This window comes from Culicoides brevitarsis, chromosome 1 (assembly GCF_036172545.1).
Source record: "Culicoides brevitarsis isolate CSIRO-B50_1 chromosome 1, AGI_CSIRO_Cbre_v1, whole genome shotgun sequence".
Taxonomy (NCBI): Eukaryota; Metazoa; Arthropoda; class Insecta; order Diptera; family Ceratopogonidae; genus Culicoides; species Culicoides brevitarsis.
In genome coordinates, this window is record NC_087085.1 from 42,184,449 (window position 1) to 42,194,740 (window position 10,292).

The 10,292-nt window shown below is 30.2% G+C and overlaps 2 protein-coding genes across 2 annotated transcripts in view; both read left to right on the forward strand.

Annotated features, from left to right (window-relative positions):
- Positions 1-3,888, forward strand: part of LOC134837858 (uncharacterized) — a 55,753-nt gene extending 51,865 nt beyond the window's left edge. The window contains exons 5-9 of the mRNA XM_063853250.1: positions 71-1,912; positions 2,152-2,430; positions 3,305-3,411; positions 3,525-3,658; positions 3,711-3,888. Coding sequence (XP_063709320.1) covers positions 71-1,912; positions 2,152-2,430; positions 3,305-3,411; positions 3,525-3,658; positions 3,711-3,888 — 2,540 coding nt within the window. The remainder of the gene's footprint in view (positions 1-70; positions 1,913-2,151; positions 2,431-3,304; positions 3,412-3,524; positions 3,659-3,710) is intronic.
- A 3,737-nt stretch (positions 3,889-7,625) lies between these two features.
- LOC134838465 (zinc finger protein 83-like) lies at positions 7,626-10,252 on the forward strand. The gene is made up of 3 exons (XM_063854002.1): positions 7,626-7,769; positions 7,829-9,351; positions 10,061-10,252. Exons 1-3 carry the CDS (start codon positions 7,644-7,646, stop codon positions 10,206-10,208), a joined length of 1,797 nt encoding a protein of 598 aa, XP_063710072.1. The 5' UTR covers positions 7,626-7,643; the 3' UTR covers positions 10,209-10,252.
- The last annotated feature ends 40 nt before the right edge of the window (positions 10,253-10,292 follow it).

Sequence of the window (10,292 nt, forward strand, 5' to 3'; positions counted from 1 at the left end):
GAATTGCTTGGTTCAAAATCATTGGAAAAAGTCATCCAGCTTTCATTAACTCACTTCATGAACATTTCAGATGAGAATGCAAGTCAAAATCCCTCTGTCATTCCAAGTCCCAGTCTGTCGTCGTCCGTTCACAATCACCATCATCATCACGAAACGCAAAAAAATCATCATCATCGCCCATCATTATCGAGTCTCGCATCCACATTTACCACTTCTTCACTCGATCCCTTGTACAGTTTAGGAAGCATCATGTCGCCTGCCGCTTACACAAATGCCCCAACGACGAGTTGCGGTCTCGAATTATCGTACGGCGCAAGTAATGCATGTCAGCAACCCCAATTTCACAATCATTGCGCCTTGCCATCGCCTTCAACGACGCAAAAAACGCAAAATCCGCCCTTAACTTCCGAATCGGATGGATGCGGCAACATCATGCGCATCATTGACCAAACTTTCAGGGATAATCCCGACATTTTTTCAGATAATTATCTGAAGCGATTCCAAAACTCCGACTCGAATCGCGATTATAATTGTTGCCCGGCGCCTCCAGGCACGTCGGGAACTGCTGAAACTGTCATTTCGCGCGATTTGACGGTGTCTCGCGTGAATGACGACAAAAAATGTGACTGCACAAAAAGTTTCAATGGCACGAAGGAGGGTTCAAATGCATGGCAACTCATCGAATCGAACGATTGTAAGCTCATCCAACAGCGAATTGAGTATTTTGAGAGTTTTGGTCCCGATGCTGATGCGGAAATGAATGGCGGGAAAGCTTCCATGTTCCTCTACAAAGAAAATAAAATAATTTCGGGCGATGGAAGTCGAAAAAATGAACTTAAATTAGCAAAAAAGCAACAAGCTGCTATTTGTTCTGACTCACATGACTCCGGATATGCTGCCAATAACTCAAGTACGAGTCTAAATCGTGAGAAAAGTGCTTGCAGTGATTGTTGTTACTGCAATCCGCTCCTTCATACTGATCCAAATAAGACGGAATGCATTTATTGTCGCAATAAGACGCCAAATGTCGAAGAAACTGTCCCCGAAACGCCTTGTTCCGTGCATGGGTATTACGAAACGATGAAAAAATCCAATCACATCCATACGAGGATCAAATCTCGTGAGTCGGATACCGTCAGTGTCAAATGCACGAAGACCAATGAACGGATTAAAAGGACTTGCTGTCAAAATGAATGCCAGGCGCCGTCAGTTGAGAAGCAGGAAACACGTAAAATCGATCCAAAAGGCAGCAAAGCGGGCCTGAGTCGCCCCAAAGACATCAATAACATCCTGCGAACGACAAATGTGCAAAAAGTTGAGAAGGAAATTCACGATAAAATCAGTCCAAAAAAGCATTCTGTCAAACAATCGATCGTTAAGGAGCAAAAACCAAAGGAAATTCGCTTACCAAGTCCGTACAAATGCATTTCCTCGAATAGTTACGAAAGTACGTCGGATTCTTCGTGTTCGCTGACTTGTTCGCCGACGAAAAAGACAACTTTGCCGCAAGCACATTGGCAACAAAATATTCCCCTAAAGTCAAAAACAATCACAAAAAGTCAAAAAATTGTCACAAATTCCTTACCGAGGACATCAAGGGCTTCTCTTTATCAGCATGCGACATCGCCGGAACATAAATTGACGACAAACAATAAAAATTTGCACGATTCGCGCCATCATTCGGATAATTTGGACACAAATGCAAACCATTACGGCGGTAATCATCACCCTACGACGAACAATAACAATAATAATGAAAATAACGTGTACAATATTGACAGTGATACGCAATACAATAATTTTGTTAATAATAATAATAATCCTGAATGCACATCTCCGAATATTATAACCACTTGTCACACAACTACTAACAATGTAAATACAAATGGGAACAATATGACGACAACTGCAGGTAATTTTTTAATTTTTTTCCTCCGTTATTGTGGTTTTCATGTGAGAATGTTGCTTGAAATTTGCATTTCCGTTCCGTCTGTCTTCGTAAAAATTTTTTTTTATCTAAAAAAAGGAGACGTCAGGTTAAATTTTCATCAAAAAAACGGTAAGGTATTTTTTTTTATTTTTTACCTGCTTTGCTTGAATTTTTTTTAACATTCCAAAAGATAGATTTTGACTTTTTTCTGAATTTTTCAGCATGGTCCGTTACTGTTCAAGGCAATTACGCTGCAGAATTGGCGCCGAATGTTGATCTCAAGCTGAGTTTTCCCGGTTCGAAGATGAATACGCAAGCGATTCAAAATATGAACTCGAATTGGGCGAAACGAAGTAGCAATAATCCCGCCAATAAATGGGCTCCGATGACAGGTCCTGTACCGCCAATTGATCAAATGTCAATTGGGGGAAGTTACAAAGCACCTCCAGCGTTGCCGGCAGCAAATACATTCAATCCGAAGAAGAATTTGACGCGGGAAGGTGAGTTTTTGTGTTGATGTTTTGTCTAAAATTGAGAATTATAAATAAAAAATTAAAATTAAATATTTAAATTAAATTAAAAATTAATTAAAAGTTAATTAAAAATTATAAATTTTTTTCTTATTTCTAAATTTTAAAATATTTTAATTTAAATTTAATTTTTTTTATTTTTTTATTTTCAAAAAAAAAAAATTGAAATTTAATATTCCATTTTTAAAAAAAAAAAATTTTTTTTTAAAAATTAAAAAAATTTAAATTTTTAAATTTTTTATTTAATTCTTTAATCAGTAGAAAGAAAAAATAAAAAAAACTCATTTATTTTTTTTCAATCTAATGATTTAATTAATATCAATAAAAATTTATTTTAATTAATTGGATTAAATAATTTAATTTTTTATATCAAAAATATTTAAAAATTTTCAATGAAAATTTGGAAGAATATTTCTAAAAATTTATATTTTCTTTCTTTTTATCAAAATTCAATTTATATTCAAGTTTTTTTTATATAAAATAATCAATAAAATTTTAAAAAAATTAATTTATTAAAATTAATTATATTGAATTTAAAATTTTATTAAACTTTTTTTTTCATTTATTTATTTTTTATTTTATTTAATTTTTTTGTAAGAAATGTAATTTTTTCAAAGGTATAATTTTTAAAATATTTTTATAATTTTTTTTTAAATTTTCAATTTGGAATTCAACTTTCAAATACTTTCGAAAAATTAATAAAATTTGCTTTAAGTTGAATTTTTTTTTTTTATTTTTTTTTAATTTTTTTTTTTTTTTTGAAAAAAAATTTTATGAATATTTTTAAACCTCAAATAAATTTTTTTTTTTAAATTATCAAAAAATACCTTTTTTTACTTTTCAGGAGGTCCTCCAGTTTCTAATTGGATACGCACGCCAATGCAGAATCTGCCTGGAATTCTCGCGCCCGAAGACCAAAACATCGGAACAAAAGAACGGAAAGGCATCAAGGTAAGTGTCTCGATGTTGTAACTTTTTGTGTCGTATTTAGTTTCGTCTTGTGGTTAAAATAAATGTTAAATGTTTTTGTGCCTCCTTTTGCGTTAATCAATCAGCGTTTTCAGTCTGTTGCGAGTATGATCACGGGATTGCGACACGCACAAGGATTAGGAGTTGGCGGAAGTCGAGCAATGTCCTTCCAATCCATCAATCGCATGCAAGGAAACGAGAGATTTTTCGATCAAGCCACCGATAACAGGTGAGAAAATTCATTTTTTCCAAAGAATTTGTTCTAAAACGTGATTTTTTAGCCGTTCAACGACAACAAACCAACGACGCATGTCTGTGGGAAGCGAAGCCTTATCCGTATCGGGAGAACGCATCGCACCTGAAATTAAACCAAAAGTACCGACAATGAGTGAAAAAGACTTGACACGAAAGAAAGGGAGCAGTTTTACACGCAATACTCAAATGCGATATCAATACTAAGTAGATTTAAATTAGTTTGTACATTAACTTTTTTTTCCGTTCTCAGAAAGAAAAAAAAACATTTCTAGTCACTTTTGCGTTTGTACAAAAGGAAAAATGTAGAAAATGAGCATTTTTAGGCGATAAGTACCTTAATTAAAAAATTATTATTATATTAATTGTGATGTGAAAAAATTTAATCGATCATATCTCTTGTAAAATTGAAAAAAAATTGTAAACTAAACCAAAGAAAAGAAAAGAATCTTCCTGTAAAATCAAATGATGAGCCAACTGTGTGTCATAATTTTAAGTCAAAAAAGAAACTCTTTGTTACCTTCGTTTGTTAAGTTTCTCAAAAAAAAATGTTTCATTTCCGTTCTTTTTGCCCTCCAGTTATTTACTTTTAGAATTGTTAATTTTCGTCCATTTTTGTTGTAGTTTGAATGTTAATAAATAAATGTTACATAAAATTTTTAGATTTTTAGGAGTAAAATATCAATTAAAAAAAATATCACAACCGAAAATTAGTAGTAGAAAATTTATTGGAAAAAAATAAAGTAGATAATTAGTTGTAATGAACGAGAATTGTAAGATACTTAAAATACTCAAATATTTAATTAAATTAATAAAGAAATCTTTTTTTGATAATATTTTTGGATTTTTTTTAAAATTTTTCTGATAGCTTATAAAAGGTAAGAAAAAATTTCTAAATTATAAATTTTTAATTAAATTTTCAACTATTTTTTGATTTTTCCTGTTTTATGAAAAAAATATAAAATAATAAAACTACTCATGAGAAATTAAATTTGTTTAAAATAAAAAAGAAATGAACTTTTAAAAAATAAATGAAGTGATAAAATGCTTAAAAATGATAAATTAGAGCTCTTTGACAAATTTTTATCCATTTGGAGCAAGATTTGACAAAATAGCTTTGATATAGTTTTTGACACAGTTTTTTTGCTCTTGATTTAGTTTTTAAAACAAAACTATGTCAAAGAAAAAATTTTTTTTCAGTTTCAATTTTTTGGCAGTTTTGAGTTCTAAAATTATTAAAAATGATAAATTAGAGCCCTCTGACAAATTTTTATCCATTTGGAGCAAGATTTGACAAAATGGGCTTTGACACAGTTTTTGACACAGTTTTTTTGCTCTTGATTTAGTTTTTAAAACAAAACTATGTCAAAGAAAAAATTTTTTTTCAGTTTCAATTTTTTGGCAGTTTTGAGTTCTAAAATTATTAAAAATGATAAATTAGAGCCCTCTGACAAATTTTTATCCATTTGGAGCAAGATTTGACAAAATGGGCTTTGACACAGTTTTTGACACAGTTTTTTTGCTCTTGATTTAGTTTTTAAAACAAAACTATGTCAAAGAAAAAATTTTTTTTCAGTTTCAATTTTTTGGCAGTTTTGAGTTCTAAAATTATTAAAAATGATAAATTAGAGCCCTCTGACAAATTTTTTTCCATTTGGAGCAAGATTTGACAAAATAGCTTTGACACAGTTTTTGACACAGTTTTTTTGCTCTTGATTTAGTTTTTAAAACAAAACTATGTCAAAGAAAAAATTTTTTTTCAGTTTCAATTTTTTGGCAGTTTTGAGTTCTAAAATTATTAAAAATGATAAATTAGAGCCCTCTGACAAATTTTTATCCATTTGGAGCAAGATTTGACAAAATAGCTTTGATATAGTTTTTGACACAGTTTTTTTGCTCTTGATTTAGTTTTTAAAACAAAACTATGTCAAAGAAAATTTTTTTTTTTCAGTTTCAATTTTTTGGCAGTTTTGAGTTCTAAAATGATTAAAAATGATAAATTAGAGCCCTCTGACAAATTTTAATCCATTTGGAGCAAGATTTGACAAAATAGCTTTGATATAGTTTTTGACACAGTTTTTGACACAGTTTTTTTGCTCTTGATTTAGTTTTTAAAACAAAACTATGTCAAAGAAAAAATTTTTTTTCAGTTTCAATTTTTTGGCAGTTTTGAGTTCTAAAATTATTAAAAATGATAAATTAGAGCCCTCTGACAAATTTTTATCCATTTGGAGCAAGATTTGACAAAATGGGCTTTGACACAGTTTTTGACACAGTTTTTTTGCTCTTGATTTAGTTTTTAAAACAAAACTATGTCAAAGAAAAAATTTTTTTTCAGTTTCAATTTTTTGGCAGTTTTGAGTTCTAAAATTATTAAAAATGATAAATTAGAGCCCTCTGACAAATTTTTATCCATTTGGAGCAAGATTTGACAAAATGGGCTTTGACACAGTTTTTGACACAGTTTTTTTGCTCTTGATTTAGTTTTTAAAACAAAACTATGTCAAAGAAAAAATTTTTTTTTCAGTTTCAATTTTTTGGCAGTTTTGAGTTCTAAAATTATTAAAAATGATAAATTAGAGCCCTCTGACAAATTTTTTTTCCATTTGGAGCAAGATTTGACAAAATAGCTTTGACACAGTTTTTGACACAGTTTTTTTGCTCTTGATTTAGTTTTTAAAACAAAACTATGTCAAAGAAAAAATTTTTTTTCAGTTTCAATTTTTTGGCAGTTTTGAGTTCTAAAATTATTAAAAATGATAAATTAGAGCCCTCTGACAAATTTTTATCCATTTGGAGCAAGATTTGACAAAATAGGATATAGTTTTTGACACAGTTTTTGACACAGTTTTTTTGCTCTTGATTTAGTTTTTAAAACAAAACTATGTCAAAGAAAAAATTTTTTTTCAGTTTCAATTTTTTGGCAGTTTTGAGTTCTAAAATGATTAAAAATGATAAATTAGAGCCCTCTGACAAATTTTTTTCCATTTGGAGCAAGATTTGACAAAATGGACACAGTTTTTGACACAGTTTTTTTGCTCTTGATTTAGTTTTTAAAACAAAACTATGTCAAAGAAAAAATTTTTTTTCAGTTTCAATTTTTTGGCAGTTTTGAGTTCTAAAATTATTAAAAATGATAAATTAGAGCCCTCTGACAAATTTTTATCCATTTGGAGCAAGATTTGACAAAATTTTGACACAGTTTTTGACACAGTTTTTTTGCTCTTGATTTAGTTTTTAAAACAAAACTATGTCAAAGAAAAAATTTTTTTTCAGTTTCAATTTTTTGGCAGTTTTGAGTTCTAAAATTATTAAAAATGATAAATTAGAGCCCTCTGACAAATTTTTATCCATTTGGAGCAAGATTTGACAAAATGGGCTTTGACACAGTTTTTGACACAGTTTTTTTGCTCTTGATTTAGTTTTTAAAACAAAACTATGTCAAAGAAAAAAATTTTTTTCAGTTTCAATTTTTTGGCAGTTTTGAGTTCTAAAATTATTAAAAATGATAAATTAGAGCCCTCTGACAAATTTTTATCCATTTGGAGCAAGATTTGACAAAATAGCTTTGACACAGTTTTTTTGCTCTTGATTTAGTTTTTAAAACAAAACTATGTCAAAGAAAAAATTTTTTTTCAGTTTCAATTTTTTGGCAGTTTTGAGTTCTAAAATGATTAAAAATGATAAATTAGAGCCCTCTGACAAATTTTAATCCATTTGGAGCAAGATTTGACAAAATGGGCTTTGACACAGTTTTTGACATAGTTTTGCTCTTGATATAGTTTTCAAAATGTAAATTTTCTTAACGTAAAAATTCAAAACAAAATTTTGAATTATCGGCGACACAATTCAATTTTTTTCGTTTTCACTTTCATTCGTCTCAAATCAGGAACCAAAACAATAAAAAAATGAACAAAAACAAATAAAAATTTTACTTAAAATTTAAGGAAATTACCTCAAAAATGGATCAAGAAACAACCAAAACGCGTTCCTGCGTGGCTTGTCTCCAAGATGAAACTGAAGTCACGATCAAAATTTGCGACAATCAAGATGTTATTGAAGTTTACAAGATTTTAGTTCAATATGAGGTACAAAAAATTCAATTTTCCAAAAATTTTATTTATAAAACTTTAAATTTGCATTTCAGGTCAACCAACTAACTCTCGAAGTGAAAGAATTTTGTGTTAAATGTACGGAAATGCTCCTCCTGATACATGATTTTATGCAAAAATGTCTCAAATCCGTCGATTTTCTCAAGACACAAGCTGCCTTTAACGAATTCAACACAGTTTTCATCAAGCAGGAGATTATGGAAGAAGAAAATGATGAAAATTTGGTGTCTGAGCCTCAAGAAAATGAACCCGAATGTGTTGAAAATGCCTCCGAAAGCATTTCTGAAGACGAGTCTATCGAAGATTCGGTTTCTCAGAGGGAAGAAAATGTCGAAGTCAAACCCGTTATCAATTTCGCAGTCATTGAAGAGATAAAAAGAGCTGCAAAACAAGTCGCAAAAGTGAAAAAACCTCGAGGTCGACCCAAAAAGGAACCAAAACCCGAATCTCTTGAGCAAGAAATCTTCAATTGTGCCCATTGCAGTAAATCGTACTTTAATAGGACTTCGTTAAGTCGACACATTAAGAAGAAACATTTAGGGGGATCTCAATGCAAGTATTGTTGTCGGATATTTTTGAAGAAAAACGAGTACGAGGAGCATTTAAAAGAGGAAGAATCCAAAGAACGCGCTGATCCGAAGGTTTTTTGTTGCGAACATTGCGGTTACAGTACGACAAGCAGCAGTTCCTTGTTCCAACATCAACGAAAATACCATTCGCCCGAAGAACCGGAGAAAATTTGCAACGAATGTGGCAAAAGTTACAAGTTAAAGTCGCATTTGCGGCAACACATGATCTGGAATCACATGGAAAAGCGGTATCCGTGTGCGAAATGCGACGCGAAATTCGCCGAAGCGCATCACCTGAGGAAACATTTTGAGCTGATTCACAGCGAAGGCGCTCGTCCCGATGGAATGGTGCAATGCAAATTTTGCGGAGACTTTTTCAAAGCAACTTATCTCAAGAAACACATCCAAGGAGCGCATCTGAAGCTGAAATTATACAAATGTGAGCAATGCAACAACGCCTTTGACACATGGCATCAACGTTACGTGCACATTAAGCTCGATCACGAAAATGTACGGGAAAAATGCCATTTATGTGATAAGGTTTTCGTGCGAAAACTCTCGTTAAAACGACATTTAGTCAAAATTCATAACGAAGGCGAAATTACGCAACGTAAAGGATACATTCCAAAAGTGCGACAAACCTCATCCCGAGCTGGCAGAAGAACAGCAAATCCTTCGGAGTATCCAATTGAACCAAAAGGCCCAAAGAAAATTGTTGAAAGGCAATGTGAGGATTGCGGCGAGAGCTTTAACAAAGTGAATGATTACAAGCAACATCGGATACGGATGCATTTGGATGAAGAAAGTTTGAAAAAATATGCGGCATGTCAAATGTGCGGAGATATGGTGCTGAAAATGTCGATGCCGCATCACGTTATGAACATTCATGTGAACAAAAAGGATCAGTTTAAGTGTGATTTGTGTGAAAAGACATTCAAAAGTACGTCGACGTTGACGGATCATCATAAAAAGTTTCATTTGGAGATCAAGTAAGATTTTTTTTATAAAATTTTGTGAAAATTTAATTTTTTTTTATTAAAAATTTACATAATTTCCTTTGATATTTTTTTTTTTATTTGAAAAACTGAATTTTTAAAAATACAAAAAAAATAAAAAAAATTTTTAAAGATGTTTTAAAAAATTTTTCTTAACTTTCTTTTAAAATTTTTAAAAATTATTTGATCATAAATTTTTTTTTTTTGTAAAAACCCTATTGCCTTTTAAAATAACAAAACTTTAAAAAACTCAATTTTTTTTTTTTTTTTAAAAAAAAATTTTTTTTAAGCTTTAAAAAAAAATTTAGAGAAAAAACAGATCAAAAATTTGTAATTCTCTTGTTTGCTAAAAAAAATTAAAAAAAATTATTAAAATATTGTGAGTTCTGAAAGCTTTAAATTAAAAATTTGTAAATGTCATTTCAAAAAAATTACCGTTTCAAAAATTTGTAAATCGCTTTTTTGCTAATTCAACAAAAAATTATAAAAAAAATAAATTTTTAATTTTTTTTATTTGAAAAGCTATTTTTTAAGAGAAAGTTAAAAATAAAATTTTAAAAAAATTGAAAATATTTTTTTAGAAAAAATTCCGTAAAAAAATACCGTTAAAAAATTTGAAAATCGCTTCTGTGCTAATTCAACCGAAAATTTTTAAAAAAACTTTAATTTTCATTTAAACATTTTTTTTTAATTTTCTTTACAGACAATTCAAATGCAACCTCTGCCCGGCGGAATTCAACAAAAACCTCAAACTGCGACATCATTTCGAGAAAAGTCACGACATCATCTACACCCCTGTCGATATCCAACGCATCTTGGGCCTCAAAAAGTACGAAAGAAAAAACATCTAAAATGCTTTTTAAAACTTTATTTTTGATAATAATTCATGAATTCGCAGTGTTTTGAAAAAAATGTCAAAGTCTTACGCATGTTTT